Raw genomic sequence first — 16,676 nt, forward strand, 5'->3', positions numbered from 1 at the left:
AGTGGCTTTTTCTGATAGAATTTGCAACCATTTTGCTCCATTTCACCCTTAGAAGTTAACTCATTTCCTGCTGCCAAGTTAGCAGCTCCACCAGCAGAAGTAACTGAGAGGAGATGCAGTCACTGAACAAGGTGACACATCGGAAGAGGGACCCACACTCCCTGCTTCCAAGTTCAGGCATCACTGGAGAGGTCCCTTGTCCAGTTCCATCTTCTTAAAAGCACAATTTTACTACAGCCTTTCAGCTGGCACTGGCAAATCTGGCTGTGGAATCTTTAATTTAGCATTCAGAGGCTGCAGTGATGCTCATCTAAGGGCTGAATTCTGTTGACACCATCACAGCACTGAGTCCAGGGCTTTGGAAAAACCACATCAGAGGGAAGCATTTAGTGGTGCCACATAAATCCAGCAAGCTCACCCTCCTATCCAATGCAAAACAGAGATTTATTCCCTACAACACAAGAGAACTGCCCTTGGTAGAAGAAAAAAGGGGACAAAATAAAATCCATTGGCCACTGGCCTTATTTGGGTCCTCCCTGGTGTTATCAGGAGCAGGGCAAGGCTGTCAAGCCTGCACAGCTGAACAACACCACCTCTCACTTGGTGGGAGGAGAGAGATTTTTTAAGTCAGGTCTTAAAATGGCTGTTAAAGCTTATTTTTTTCTGCATGAGATGAGACCATCTGGAATGAATTATACTTGCTCCTTTATGAAAACAGAGCTGGAGCCCTCGGAGTGATTATGTTCATGATGGCAATGCAGAGCTCAAAATAACACAAACCAGATGCTAACATCTTTTAGGGGAAAAAGTATTCTCATTAAATTAGTACAGCCTCTGATGGATGCAAGACAGGTAACAAAGTAGAATCATTGTGCAGTGAAACCTGTTGATATCATAAATCCTGTACCCAGCTTCTACAAGCACCAGGCAATATTATAAATAACAGGGCTATAAAATTAAAAAAGCTGAATTTCCGTAAAACTCTGCTCTCCCTTCCCAGCTGAAAGGGCTGATGGATTTAGTCATCCAGTTTTCCAGAGTTCTTATCACTGGAGTTGAGTTCATGCATTATAAATCCAAGCAACTGTTGAAATGTCAAAGGCAGACAAGAAATCTTTCATTTGTTCTGAGATTTTAGTGCTGTTCTCGCAAGAAAAAAAGATTTAATACCTCCTGTACACTTCTGAAGTTGTACTAAAAACATCTTCCCCCTGAAATAAGAGATGGCTTTTTTATTTTTTTTTCCAAAGGAAAAGAAGTTCTAAGAAGTGGTAAAAAGCTATTTATTCACCCTGAGTTCCACCACAGTTTTTAAAACAATGGAACCCATCAGAAGTGGTTATCAGCCACCAAAACACTCTGTGAAGAGGAGGCAGGGACCCAACAAAAACATGGAGCAGCTACAGCAGTGCCTGACACCTGGAGTAAGTCACACAGTGGCTTTTTGACTTTCCTGCAGTAAATCAGTAAATTTAGATGGGTTTTATATGCAAGTTCTGCGTTTCTGTAGAAATTCAGGATGTTTTCTCCAATCCAATCAACTGATAAAGTCACAGCTATGGACAAGAAGGCTGCAGGCTCCCCCAGTTCCATGGAGATGCCACAGTCCTTCCCACGTTACAGGAATCCAGCAGGATTTGTGCACACAAGCCCCAGCTCAGCTCCCCAGCACAGTGATGTTTGTTAGATTATGAGCACTGCTGTCAGCTCAGGGATGGCTGGAGTTAGAATAAAATAATGTTTTGCCAAGAGCCAGTGAGGAGGTGTCCAGTGACCCCAAAAATGCAGAAGGCACTGTGAAAGAACCTGGATTCACGGAGGAAGAGAACAGAGAAAGCTTCTGACACTAATGAGAGAAGTACCTAAAAAAAGGCAGTTTCTCCATAAGCAGCAATCAGGTTTACAGACTCTGAAGGGACAAGGAGGTACTCACAAAGCGGGAGGAGTTGTCGTTTTTCACTGTCTTTGCATTCCCAAAGGATTCCAGAATGGGATTGGCCTGAAGCAGCTGCCGCTCCAGCTCCCCCTAAAACCACACAGACAGAGAAATAAACACATTTATCACAGAGCAAGAGGGGTCAAGCATTCTGCCTCTCCTGACAGTCACTTCCCCTGGCTGTGGCAGTGCCACCACCTCCAGAAGGGGATTCTCATCCTTCCCCTCACTCCCAAAGCTGCCGAGTCTCCTCCATCCAGGGATGAACGTGGCTGGATTTTTGGTGGTGTTTTTCTGGCTGGGGTTTGTTTATTAAAACACACACACAGACACACACACACAGAGCAGGGACCAGATAGGACTTGATGGATGTTGAAAGTCACTGAAGATGGAAAAGAAAATTCACATTTAGGGCTAATGAAATCAGGCACAGACCTTGAGTGCTTAAGGGGAGAAACCAATTTAACTGCTTTAAGATTTTAGTGCAGGGTTATTCTTAAACTTCATGTTGATAATACAGCTGGGACACCTATTTTCACACTTACAAATACCTAGTTTCAAACTTCCTTTCAGGTCAGTGAAACTCCCCTTCAGTCAGCCAGACTGAAACTCATCTCATTGCAACACCTCTGACCTGCCCACACCTGAGAAGGCCAGAACAGCACAGCAGAACTCAGCAACGCCAATTACAAACATCACTTTCAAGTTGCTCAATCCAGCCAGCATTGCTCAGGATGTTTAATGCATTTGTTAAATGTTTCTGTAAGTTCTGGCCAATGAATTTAGAATTTGAAGTACTTATCTCAAGGAAATTGCACAACAGCTTTTATAAGTGCTGTCCATGAGGAGGTCTGCTAACAAAAAAAGTCTGTGCTGCTTCCAAGAGCCCAGGAGGCACAAATGTACACAGGAAAATATATTGTCTTCCTGCTCTGAAGGATGGTTTGGAAAAAAAAAAAAGAAAGTGAAGCTGTCTGGAATGTAGTCTCCAAATCTGACGTTTGTGTTCATGAACCTGCTTTTTCCAATTATTTATAGTCTTGATGAATAAAGGCCCCAGACTGAGCATCAAAGAACAGGAAACATTAAGTCTCCTAAGGCTTCCACACGAGGTCAATTCTTAGACAGGAACTCTAAAAATTCACCACTTAACACCTAAAAGAGTTTTATTTGTATATTGAAATATATTTCAAGCTCTCCTGGAAATAAATGGCTGCTCCTTCTTCCATGTGACCTCAAGTTATATGCTCAGAAGTTGCTTACTTCCAAATGTATTCCCTTTGGGACTACATATTCCCTGAATTCTGGAGTAAGTGAAGAAGGAATAAATGCAGAAGGAATAAATGTGCTAGCCCAGAGCACACGCAGCGGTGCCACGGCAGGGCTGCCACGGTGACAGGTTAAAAGCACGTTTAAACTGACAAAAAACCTGCAACTGGAGAAAATCTAGATGCCTGCAATTGATATTCTCCAAGTTTCTCATGTAAAAGCCTCAGATGCTGGGAATGCTCCCACCTCCCCTCCCAGCGCGCTGCCAGCTCCTGCGGGCACACCAAGATCCAAGGGAGCATTCCTCCATCACTGATCTTGGGATAAAGCCCAGCACGTCCAGCGAAGGCAGCCAGTGGGGCACAGCTGGCACATCCAACTCTGAAATATTCTGGAGAAGAAATCCACTGGCTGCAGAGCGGCTGCTCCATGGGCACGGCTGTGTCTGTCCTGGGAGGCACCGCCTGGGCTGGGGCTCTGCAGGGCAGCACTAAACACATTTACCCAAATTCTCTGACTGGAGGCAGGAAGGGCTCAGCAGCTCGCTTTTGCAATCATCCCTGAGGAGCTGAAGGAAGCAGTTGGATCCTCAGCTGTGGGTGAAAACCATGGGAACGAGCAGTGCTCGGTGCTGCACACACAGACTCGTCACAGCTGTCACCAAGGAAAGCAAACCCCTCGCTGTGGAAAAAGGCTCCTGATTTAGGAGTTTTCCTCTCTCCATGGACTGCTTTCGGCCAAAACCAATTCTCTTTTTGAAGAGCTCAGTGTTCTGCAAAGACACTGAACTCCAGAGTGTCAGTTTGGCCTCTGGGCACAGCTCCTGCGTAGGCATCTCCCCAGAACTTGGAAAAAGCAGTATGGGAACTGTGGGAAGAGTGAGGTCATGCAATAGTTCATGCAGGGCACCACGAAGACAAGGCCAGGTTATTGTCTCAGTTCCAGAAAAACCAGCAGCCCAGTGACTGGGTTTGGGGGCGGCCTGGGGGAGGCAGGGGAAGCTCCATGCTACTCACATACAACAGGGATCCACTCTGGAGTTCCACACGACATTGAAACAGAGATGTTAATGATTCCATGGCTTACGCAGTATCAGCAACTCGGGATTAGCATTTTCCACGGACACAGTTAAAATGTTCACCACCAAACGTTTTGTGTCAGCCCTGACACGCCAGCTCTAAGCAAAAGGAGGGTTAAAGCAAACACCACTCCGTCTGCTTTTGGACTTGACAAATAGTTCCATAAAAACCCTTAGAACTGACTGATGTGTGCAAGGAGGGAGGGTAAAGTTAAATACTAAGAACCTCTGCAGCTTCTGAAAATGAGACCACGGGCTCAGACACACAGCTGGGCTGCAGAGCTTTAACAGGGTACCACACACTGCCAGAGGCATCACAGCTGTCCAGGGATTGCTTTTTGCATCCAATATACCACACCTGAAGCTTCCTTTACTATTTCCCTTTGCACCACAGTCACAGTGCACTAACCAGCTTCAGAGAAATGCAAGGGGGGGAACTCACCCAGCTGAACTAACCCAAGGGAGCTGCTTCACTTTCCAAGGTTGGTTACACCCCGAGGAGCTGCTGCAAAGCTTTTTCTTTATTTAAAAGCTGGTGCCCAAGACAAAGGCATCACTTACCAGCTCGGGTTGGAGTGGAGCATTTATCTCGTGGCAGCAATTATTTATCCCTTTCCACAGCCCTGCCCTCAACTTCCACCTAAGCCTCCTGCAGGCAAAGCCCACAGCACTGGAGCACTGCAATCCCTCCTCTCATCCAGAAAAGTGGGATCAGACAGCAACTGCTGCTGTCCCCAGGGACAGGGGGATCGGGAGCACGGGATGGGCAGCGTTACCTGCTCAGCAGCTCCAGCCAAGCTGAGCAGTGAGAGCAGCTGGAGCTCAAATGAGCAAACACTAATTCAGACAGCAGATCCCACTCTGCTCACACCACTTGTCCTAGAAAGTCAGGGGAAACTTCTGATTTCAGAAGACTTTTGCTTATGCCAAGCCTTTTACACTTGAGATCAAAGTCTTCATTCGTGATTTGCAAAGCTATAAAAATATTCAGACAAAACAGTTAATCAAAAGAATTCTGTAGCTTCCATTAACCCAATCTTTTATTTAGTGCTTTGTTTAGTATTTTAAAAGTGTTCTGCGCTCTCTCAGCAGCACATTACCCAATACACACACAGTATTTTGGAGGAGGGTGGCTGCAGAGAGGGCAAACCTCTCACTTCAGGCCTTAAAAGTGGTTAAAAGTCCTTTGCAAATGCTGAGAAACTCATGAGCTGCTCACTCTTCCCTCTCTCAAAGCCAGTTAAATATTTCCAAAATTTCCTATTAGCTGACTATTTCTTCGAGGTTTCCCACATTATCAGCACAAAGAGAAGAATATACATCAGTTCACCTATTTGATTTTAAAAGCATTAAAAAAAACCACTTGCCTGGTGTTTCACGGGTTTGGGTGATTCAGGCTGTTCATTGCAAACAAACAAATGATAAGTTAGCAAGCAGGCATTCCAGCTGCATGTCACATCCCAAATTAGCACTGTCAGCACGTTTAACTACACACTCACTTCACAGAAAGTTTCATAGAAACTGCCCAAATTCATTTTAGAACAGAAGTTATTGGCATGTGCAAAATACTGCAACCTGTGTTTAGGCAAAGGACTAATTACACCCAAGATGACAGACGGCCCTGGGGCAGCGAGGAAAAGGGCAGGAGTTGCATTATTTGGGCACTGCTTTCAAAATTAACCCCAACACCAAGTCCCTTTCTCACCAGCCTTGGGCACCGTGAGGACGTTTGGATGGAGGAGATGATCACTGTCCTTCAACACTCACAGAGGTTATGGAACAACACGAGGGAGGCCACACAAAGGAGTCTGGGGGGTTGGTTTTGCTCTGTGCTACAAACACTTAAGAAATGCAAACCCACATTTGAGACAAGACCTTAGTTTCTTTCTTACAAGCACCACCACAAGCAGAAGCACAACCTTAAACTGGAAATTGTGCCAGCAAGAAGGACAAAAGGAACGTGAAGGTAATAAAGTGAAATAAAAACCCTTCAAAATTCAAATCTGCACAGCTTCTGCAGAAATTTTCAATTCCTTTCTTTCTTCCTTGGCTCAGTCTGTGAGTTTAATAATCTTAAGCTTCATATCCGAGACCCTGGGGCAAAATATTGTGGAGAAACACACACAACAAGAAATTTTTATACCAAGCCAAATGCACTCCCTCTTTCTGTGACTCTTACTTTATTAGTGCAGAATGACAGATTCTGGCAGAGCTCTGCAAAGCAGCTGGCAGAGGTTTGGCTTGTTCAGGTAAGTAATGTGAATTTTCAAAGCTGCACTCTGCCAGGAAAAGATTCCCTCTTGGAATCATGGAGGAGGACAGGAACAGCTCGGAATTCAGAGGAATTTCATTTGTTTATATTTAGAAAAGATGAACTGCACTCTTGGGTGTCCACTCTTGTCCTACTAGAAACAGAACTGAGCACAATCAGACACAGATTTAACTTCCCTGTGGTTAAATTAGGGCAGTTAAATCCCACTTGGGAAACCCAGGGCAGCTTCAGCCGGAGTGAGCCTACCTGAGATCCTGTCCTTCAAAAACTAATTGTGCTTCTTTAGAAATTAATAAAACAAATTAAGCAATTGAGCATTTCAGCTATGCAGCCACTGAAAGCAATCACTAACCTGAAAGTACCATAATGAGTTCTAAAGTTTAAAATAGCACCAACATGAAAGCTGGGCTTGAGTGAAAACAGAGGCGGTTTGGGGTGAGAAAGCTTTGGGGAAACCTTAGAGCCCTTTCCAGTACCTAAAGGGGCTCAGGAGAGCTGGAGAGGGACTGGGGACAAGGGATGGGGGGACAGCAACGATGGAGTGGCCTTAAGCTGAAAAAGGGCACGGTTAGATGGGATATTGGGAAAGAATTCTTGGCTCTGAGGGTGCCAGGCCCTGGCACAGGGTGCCCAGAGCAGCTGGGGCTGCCCCTGGATCCCTGGCAGTGCCCAAGGCCAGGCTGGACATTGGGGCTTGGAGCAGCCTGGGACAGTGGGAGGTGTCCCAGGGGTTGCAACAAGATTGGCCATAATAAAGTGACACTAACACAGGCAGTGAAACACTCTTTCATTCTTTTCTCTCAGCCTGCCTCTCCTGCTGCACAGGGGAGTGATGAGCCACAAAACGGAGCCGTTCAGAAGCCTCCTTCCCTCCCTTCTCCCTGTGCTCAACCTGTCCAAACCCTCTGCAGACACATCACCCTGCTCCCCATGCTCACCTATTCCCTGTCCTTGCTCTCTTCCTCCCCTGCAGCTCCACACACCCTCCCTGCACAGCCGTGAGCCTACAGAACTCCTGGGAGTGGAGGGGAGAGGGGCTCCTGTGTGGCTGAGGAGCCTGGCACAGCTGCCCAGCCCAGCACACACCAGCGTGGGTCAGCTCTGGCCCGAGGCGCCCGAGCCAAAGCACAGTGCTGGTCTTTATAAAGCTGGTCCTGAATAAAGCACAATATGCTTGGAGCAGGCAAAATACTCAGCTTTAAAGTTCTTAACAGTACCATCCCAAGCCCTCAAATTCTTTAGAGCTCAAGGTGAAGCAAAAGCTTTCAGTTTTTTACAGATATCTTCCATCTTCTGTCCCTTCCTTCACACCAACCAGGACCATCCCTGTGCCAGCTCTGCCTCCCAACCAAGCTCACTGCAGCCAGAAATTCAGGTTTACTTCTACCCCACCTTCAGCCTTTAGAGGAGCTCTCGTTTATAACCCACTGCCAAGCACCTCGCCCTGCCCTCCCCTGCTCTGCCTCTATCCCCAATTTCAGGGGCTGCTGCGGTCTCCCCTGGCTCTGCCAAATCCCACAATTACTGAAGTTTCTCTTGCACATTTCTACCACCACCTCCTCCTCCCCACACATCCGAGCGCAGCGCCCAAGACAACATCTTGGGATTACTCAGGAAATGAGACACTGGGGCTACAGATTCCACACTCAAAAATCAGGAAACATTGCTATTAAGGCTGAAATTCCAGCCCCTGTGGCTACCCTGCGTTATTGACTCGATTTCCAGGCACGATGTGCTAAGGGCTGGGCAGGACTTTGGCAGCTCTAAGGAAAGAGGGATTTGGGGACAGAAAAGCCTCATGGATCAGCAGCTGGATGCCAACCACGCCAGGCTGTGCAGGGGATGGGCAGAGATGCTCCTCACAGAGGCTGAGCATTTCCCCACCTTCCCAGCTGGAGAAGGGACCTGGTGAGCCCCAGTGACATCAGTGCTGCTCTGAGGTGTCAGACTGGGGCTGCTCCTTTGGTTTGTTCTATTTTTACAGCACTCTGTCAGGCAAATCAAAGTCAACCCTAGGCTTAGCATACAAATTGCTTCATTTAAAAAAAAATAATCCATGAGACATTCAACAGTCTCAGAAATATGCATGTCACTGATAATTATCTGTAACAGGATGGGTACAAGTCATGGATTAATTTAACAAGCCTAATTAGCATCTTCTTGTGCACAGGGTAATGCACAGGCTCTACAGACTATGGATCACCACCAGCCCTCTACAGCTTTCTGATGAATATGCAAACAGGACCAAATTAGGGCTGCTTCTGTAACCCCCATTCTGACACTTCCCAGCTTTCCAGTGGCACCTATGAGGCTTAGACATTCTTTGTTTCCAATACATAACTAAAACTAATTGCTGCAGAACAAGGGAGACTCATTTATATTTTCAAAATTGGTTTGGTGAGGCAAACTTTCTGCATTTTTCATGGATATATGGCAAATTCAGTGCTCACTGTGGTACTGCTCTGAATGAAAGGCACGATCCAAGATTATTCAGGGGACTCCCCTACCCCTATTGTGCTCCACATCTCAGCTTTCCCCTTTCTGTCCTGTGCCTTCACAGGCTCCCTGAGGAGTTGCATCATCTCCATCCCTCAAGATTTTCAAAACTCAGCTTTACAAGGGCTTGGGCAATGCAATCTCCCTTTGAAAGAAGGTACATTTTGAAAGGTGTCTGGACAAGAGGCTTCCAGAAGCATCTCTCAGCCCGAGGTATTCCAAGTTATCAACAGTACATTTAGAAATACTTGGTGCAAACCCTGCACAATTCCCTCCTCTCCAAAAACCTGTGGGCAATTTTGCTTCTGTAGAAATTTAAAAAATACTGGGTTTGTTGAAGGCTGCCTAGTGATAAAGCCAAGAATATTCATAAATCAAAACCTCCACAGAAAACCAGTTCTGATGGATGATGTCCCAAACAGTGCCCCCAGAGCCACCACCTCCCAACACACGGGGCAGAGCCATGAACACAGCCCTGAGCCTCCAGTCCTGAGAAACCTCCTCCTGCCACCTGCAGCCCACAAGTGCAGCACTCTCAGGCTGCTCAGGAAACACTCACAGAGACAAATTTTCATCTGTTCTGTGTGATAAACCAGCACCAGTCTGAGTATCAACGCACAGACTCACATTATTTGCTCTTGATTAAAGCAAAAATTGAAGTTTCCCCATACACTTCACTAGATTTCTCCAAATCTACCTGCAACCTTTCCTTCTCTCCCACTTCAAATCCTTGACTTTTTTTCCCTTCACAGACTGGTCAAAAGTCATCTCGTGTTCCTACATGTTTGAGCCTTGGCACATTCAGGAATGTCTTAATATGAATTCATGTAAGCTGCACTAAATTTACAGAAGTTGTAGCTGCTACAGGGGGGAAATGGCCTCAAGTTGTGCCAGAGGAGGTTCGGGTTGGGTATGAGGAGCAATTTCTTCACTGACAGAGTGGTTAAACATTGGAACAGGCTGCCAGGGAGGTGATGGAACCAGCATCCCCAGAGGGGTTCAGAAAAATGAGTGGAAGTGACACTTCATGGGATGGTTTGGTGGCAATGGGGTATTGGGCAAAGGCTGGACTTGATCTTAGAGGTCTTTGCTGTAATTCTGTACATCTCTAATTCTAGAATTCCATAAGATAATGTAGCTTGAAGGCTCCAGCCACCACAGGCACCTGGATTACCACTGGAAAACCAGGCACGTGCCAGTTTGATTACAGTCAGACACTGTTTGTAGCAAAGCTGAATTAATATTTCACTGCAAAGAGATCCAAGTGCCCATAATAACAAATATTCAAACCCATTCCTGTTTTTTTAAAAGCAAACAATCACTAAAAATTCAGTGCAAATGTTGAAGCCTGGCAGGAAATCTAAAGAAACTTCTATAGAAATCAGAAACTTCTATATAAATAAGTTTCAAGCTACCAAAAAAACCAATATTCTCAGATATAAAAGTATATACTCACTTGTTTACAGTGTAACAAAATCTGAGCTTTTAATTAGATGCCGGCTTCTAGATATAGCAAGTCTACAGCAGTTTTTAAGATGGATGATTTTTCCCATTCACAAGTTAATTTTTGAAGGCACAGAAAGCTTCTTCACAAATATAGTACTAAAAACTGCATCCAGTGGGAACTAAATTCAGTTAGAATTGCCTGGGTTTATCGATTTTTTTTGGAAAATGGGGTTTATTGCATCAGAAAGCTTTGCTTTTATTTGTATAAAGCCTTTAATTTCACAACAGAAATTAAGCAGCTGACATGGATTAGAAGTTTCGGTGTAACTGCTCATTTCAGCCACTGCTAAAGAGAAAATAATGGTTGAGACAAAATTACACAGATTATATTACAGTTTATCTTTAATAAAAAAAAAGTCTTTTTTTCAAATGCAAAGATGGTTGTTTGCAAAAAGAGCAATAAACAAATGAGAAAATATCCCAACTTACAGGAATATTATGGTCCTTTCTTCCTTTATGGGAGGAAGCAACATGAGCAAGGTACTGAATAACCTTCTTAGTGTTCTCAGTCTTCCCGGCACCAGATTCACCTCTGCAAAACAGGGCAGACATTTTCCTCAAAATTCATCTTCAACAACTCAGCAATCTTTGTTTCCAGCCCCTCACTTCATCCCATTTATGGCCCTGCCCGTGCAGCAGATCTTCACTGACCCCCTAAACCCAACAGCAGGGATGTTGCAGGGAACCACAAGGTATTTGTTGAAAATCCTTCCTTCATCCTAAAGATCCCCTGAGCATTAAGGTGTTGATACAAGGTGTAACATCAGTTTGATTAAGAGCTTTTGGCTTCATGCCTGAACTCCTTGCTACCCAAGGTAACATGAAACACTTGTCCCCTGCCCTGATCACTGCAGACAGAATTTTTCAGGGTGCAGATACACTTTTATTTTTAAATCATGAGATATATATATATACACACTTTTACACTTAGCATGATTTGAATATACTTTATATACCAGGATTTGGATATGGGAATTTCCAAGTTAAGGGAAACAGTACCTTTAGGAGGCAGAAATACAGTGTAGTAAAACACACTTTAAACAAGAGATTCTTTCCACTGCTCGTCTCTGACTCTTTTCTAGGTTAAAAATATATTTAATGCCACGGGGCTACATGAAACCATTGAGAAATGAATTTATCAGTGCAGAGTGGCAGAGTTCACAGATCAATACAGATAGCACATGCACATTTCATTTTTAAGCCAGAGGTGGATTTAAAGCAGAATATGTTTAGACAGAATTGACGGAGAGGTTTACAGGAGATACTCGGGGCAGGAAATGTGACCAAGTTCACGTCCCTGCAATCACAATTGATGTTAGTATGGCTCTAAAAATGCCAGTTTGGGGTTTTTTTTCTAACCTAGGTCTGATCTTCAGACACATCCACCCCGCAGAGGGATGGAGGTGTGCCCTAGGCAGGACTCAATGGCTGCAAACCACTGGAGGAAGATTTCCAGGGAGACAGCGACTGCCACGAGCAGCTCTGACGTGTGGGAAGCTGAAAGGGATTTTATTATGGGGATTTGCATGGAAAGAGTGGAAGCACTCCTGTCATTCAACAGTTGTTCAAAAATTAACAGTTTGGAGGCCAACTCCTTTGTGAGAATAACAAACACACATTTTCTCTGCCTGCTTATTTCTCCTCTAAGCTACTTATAATGGAAATGTTCATTTACCAGGGGAATTTAGGCACCTTCTTTTGCAGCCTTTTCCACTGTGCTGTACACCCCAGTTTGGTAGCTAATCTGCATTTCCTTAGGGATTCAGTACCTCCAGACCTGCACTTCTAGATCAGATAAGAGCTGAGGAGCATCCCTATCCTCACACTGCACTCAGCAGCTGCAGAAAGGAGGCGAGAGAGCTCTTGGAATTTTAATTCTGCACATACAGGAAGCATACTGATACCAGCCCAGATTTTTGAGAGAACAGACTCAAACATTCTCATTGCTCCTCACCTTCCAACAGCAAAATCACAGCAAGCCCACGGGGAATGGCCCTAAGAGAGGGGAGCCTCTGCTAAGGGATGGCAGGATGGGCATTTCTGCACCCAGGAGCAAGAAGCTTTATTCACAGCAGCTCGTGGGACTCCTCACAAGAGCTTCAGGTGAAACAGCTGCTGTTTGTCCTGACAGAACAGCAGCAAGCCCCAAGTTTGGCTGGAAAACCCTGGACAAAATGGTCCTGCAGCTGAGCTGTGGGATATTCCACAGCCTCACTGACCCAGCTGTGGCTGCAATTCCAGAGGGTTAACCAAGGGCCCCTGTTCTACTGGTGGCATCTGCTTCTTGGAAGCAGCTCCATCAGTCTGTCTAAAACCACTTTGGTCCATTTCTCCTCACAATCATTGGGAAATACCACAGAATATGAAAGATTAGAAAGCACTGCATTCAGTTACTCCGAGCTTTCCAGAGACAGAGGGGAGTTCCCTGCAAACTTGTTGACTGGGCTGGCTTTGCTCAGTGCATGGAAAAACCTGGAAGGTCCTACCTGAAAAGCTGGTTGCAAAGGAGATTACTCTGAGAATCGGCTAATGGATAACTGGGTTTCCTTTTTGCCAAGATACCATCAGTATGAAACCCAGAAACTGGGTGTACTTTGGGACCGCTACAAGTGGAACAACACCCTCTGACCTAATGAAAAATCCCATTTCCACCCAGCCCAGAGTCCCCACAAACATGACAAATGTGAATGCTGATAAGCAGGAAAAAATCTCCAAACCATCAGGTGCCAATTCTTGCTTCTCAAGTCTTTATTTCTCATTTCCCTTTCACTGCAGTGTTTACATTAACATAATTCATGACCATGAGCAATAATAAAAGCAGCTTTGCCTGTTTCTAGATGTATATTAAAATATGCTAACGCTAAAACTATTCCAGCAGGTAAGAGAAGTAAGAAGCACAGCAAAATATACATTTACATTTTAAAACAATACAATTTGTTCTTATTGTCAGCAGAGCTTGGGAATGCACTATTAGCTGTGCCTGTAAAGCTAGAGAAACATTTCTGTCAAATCACAAGAAGAAAGTTTATTCCATTTTAAAAGAGGGAAATCTCCTCTAACACACACAGTGCAGAGAAGCTGGTACAATAAACACAGCTCAGAGGGCAGCTTTGTAAAAGGGCAGCACGGGGTTGGAAGAGTCAGCTGCAGGCACACCAGCAAAGCTGCACAAGCACAGGAAAAGCAGCAGCTTGAAACACATTCCTTGTGTTAAAAACCCTCTAAGTCTAACAGAGGGGTATTTTAGAGAGTCTTTATGCAAGACCTCATTCAAAAGCAACACTAACGGATGTTATCATCCCAGTCCTGCTCTCCCTGGAGCTTACAAGAATGCCAAATATTTCCTGCAGCATCGTGTCAAATAGCTCTGCTGCCACATACTATGAAAGAATTCGAAGATTTAGGATAAAGTCCTTTGCATTTATAGGAATAATGACATCTGCATACTTTGGTTCTTTCCCAGGAGTGCAAACACGGGGATTATAAAAATAAATTAAAATCTTCTACCTCTATCAACCTGCCCAAAAAAGGTAAACTCTGAGTAACACCACATACAATAGTTACGGAATGGGGATGGAATCACGAAGCTAAAGCTCAACTTTTTCAACCCCTTGTTTTAATACAACTCAATCTGTTACCATAAACTAAACAACTAAAGCCCTGGGCTGAGAACCAGCCTTACCTCAGTCAGTGGCAGCTCTGCTAAAACTGCATGAGGCTCTTTACTTCACCTCCTTCATTTCAGGCTCAGCTCCACTGGTAGAATCCAAACCTTATGGGGCTGAATGGAAACACTCAGCTCCAGCCTTGGGCTGTGCCAAACAGTGCTCCCAAGGAAGCAAACCCTCCTTAGCTATAGTTGGAATTACAAGGTTATTCCATCACTTAACTGAGGGATCTCTCCCTTGGAAGCCACCTTCCAGGGACAGGTCAAACAAAGTCAGACACTGACTGGTGAATTTATGCAGGATCCCATGTCCAAGTGCTCTTCCCTGGAGCAGCAAAGCTGCTGCTTTGAAGCAGCTTCATGCACATTTAAAATAGGAAAAGTTTAGCCAGCATGAGCACTTTAAAGTTTAACATGGTTTTGAATGTAAAGCTGGAGTGCCATTTTCAGCAAAGCCGAGAACTCTCCAGGCAAATTTATCCCAGCTCCAATTTGGTTAGCAAAAACCAGGCACTGACTCAACCAGCTGCAGCTCCTTCCCTGAGCAACTCGAGCCCAAATCTTGCACAAAAGGCACTTCCACTGCTGAATGGATTCTCCTCTGGAGAACAGGCAGAACAGAGAGGGAGAGGACTCGCAGGTGACAAAGCAAAGAGGCAGCAAGCAGGGGTGGGAGCCTCTCCCCACAGCACCACTTCCAGCAGCAGGTGTTATTCCAGGAACAGGTCAAGTGCCCCTCCCAAGGGACCTATTCCCAGAGGGAACAGTTGCTTTCCTTGCTGTCCAGCAGCTTTGAGGCATTCTCACATCTTGTGACAGTGACAGCACCCGGTGTGGCAGGGCCACCACCTCTCCCTGACCTGGGAAATGCTTTATGGACTTTAGGGAAGTCAGATGAGTTTAAAGTTGTTTACTGAAGGCCCACTGCACAGACTGGCCCCCTTCCAGCCCACTTCCCCAGAGAGCCATGAACTCCATGAGCAGAGGCTTCCCAGAAGGTACAAAGTGCCCGAGCAGCACAGGGCGGAGGGACACAAACCCCCACGTCCAAAGGAAGCTCTGCAGTTCAAAGACAGCTTTTCTTTGTCTTGCTGCCTGGGCACAGTCTGCAGACTAACAATATTCCTGAAGATGTGGAATGCGTTAGGATGGTCAGATGCAGTTGGAGATCATCTCTGTGATTTAAATTCCTGAAAAGCTAACCCAAACAAGTCAGGATTTTGCATTTTGGATGCCTGGATCACTCAAGCCTTTCCTCTGCCCCAGGAATTTCAGGCTGGTTCTATCCTTCCTGATCAGGAACAAGCTCTGGGATGAGAAGTTCATGTGGCAGCAGAGGGTCCTCCTGTGAAGAAGTGGCACCACTCCCTTGGCACCTGGGCAAGTTCCCAGCACACAGAACCCAACCTGCTGCTCACAGCTTCCCTGGCCAGCAGGGCCTCCTTCCATGGAAGCAGCCACTTAGAAAAGGCCCCAAACCATGGAAATATGGAAATATGCACTTAAATTGTTTGGAGGAGAAAGTAACTGCCTATGTAAGAGCCCCAACAATGGCCTTTTGTCCTTGTCACAACAGCAGTTGCAAAGAACAGAGGAGACACTTATTCTCAGGCACAACTGAGCAGATCATCTGCCAGTTACAAATTAACAGATATTTACAGACAAGACCTGTAATTAAAGGGTGTCTTAATCACCTGGCTTATTTTCTGCAAGAGGTATAACTGATAGTTTGGAAAAGAGTCATTAATTGGCTTTACTATTTACGTGGCTGCTTTAGAGTTGCTTCCTTTGCCTCCTGATGCTTCACATCATCTCCACACCACTTGCCTAGGGAATGTTACCAGCTGGACTCCAGCCAGGGGTTGTATACAAAAATGTTTGGTATTTGCTGGTGTTGGCCTTTAATAAGCAGCCTCTATTCTCTCCACACCCCATCACTCCTACGGAAGCCAGTTCAGATTAGATATCCTTGTAGGGCTGCAAGCATCTGCTAAACACCTCTTTATCAGGCCCAGGCCCAGTTTGGGGAATACCAGAAGGCTGTGGTAAGAGTCTCCACTTCAGAACGCACTGGCTCTGAAAGTGCAGTGCAGCACATTTTCAGAGTTGACTTTCTTGAGTATTTCCCAAATTCCTAATTACCACAACACAAATTTCTTCATCTTGGTCATCAGCCTGGCATGCTCAGCAAGCAGAGAAACACCAAAGCTTCACAAAATAGCAGCTGGAGCTTCTCCAAGAGAAAAAACCAACCAAAACCCGCCCTGAAAAGCTCTTCAGCACAACTTCACATCCCACAGAAATGGGAAAATGTGCGGGAAGATCTGGGAATGTTGCAGTGTTGGCATCACATCTCTGTACAAATCACTGATGGATGCTGAGTCAACACAAGCTGAAAGCTACTGCTTTTATATATATATATAGAACTTATGTTATATATATATATATTACT

At 45.2% G+C, this 16,676-nt stretch overlaps 1 protein-coding gene across 4 annotated transcripts in view; it reads right to left on the bottom strand.

The window, feature by feature from the left end:
• The window catches only part of MYH10 (myosin heavy chain 10), a 91,709-nt gene that overhangs the window by 37,963 nt on the left and 37,070 nt on the right, over window positions 1–16,676 (bottom strand). For 2 of the 4 annotated variants that reach the window (XM_048323836.1, XM_048323838.1), the window contains 3 exons: window positions 10,987–11,089; window positions 5,651–5,680; window positions 1,934–2,026 (listed from right to left, as the gene is read on the bottom strand). In XM_048323836.1, the coding sequence (XP_048179793.1) occupies window positions 1,934–2,026; window positions 5,651–5,680; window positions 10,987–11,089 (226 nt within the window). The remainder of the gene's footprint in view (window positions 1–1,933; window positions 2,027–5,650; window positions 5,681–10,986; window positions 11,090–16,676) is intronic. The other 2 variants (XM_048323840.1, XM_048323837.1) reach the window with 1 other exon arrangement.

The sequence above is a fragment of the Corvus hawaiiensis genome, chromosome 19 (genome assembly GCF_020740725.1).
Source record: "Corvus hawaiiensis isolate bCorHaw1 chromosome 19, bCorHaw1.pri.cur, whole genome shotgun sequence".
Taxonomy (NCBI): Eukaryota; Metazoa; Chordata; class Aves; order Passeriformes; family Corvidae; genus Corvus; species Corvus hawaiiensis.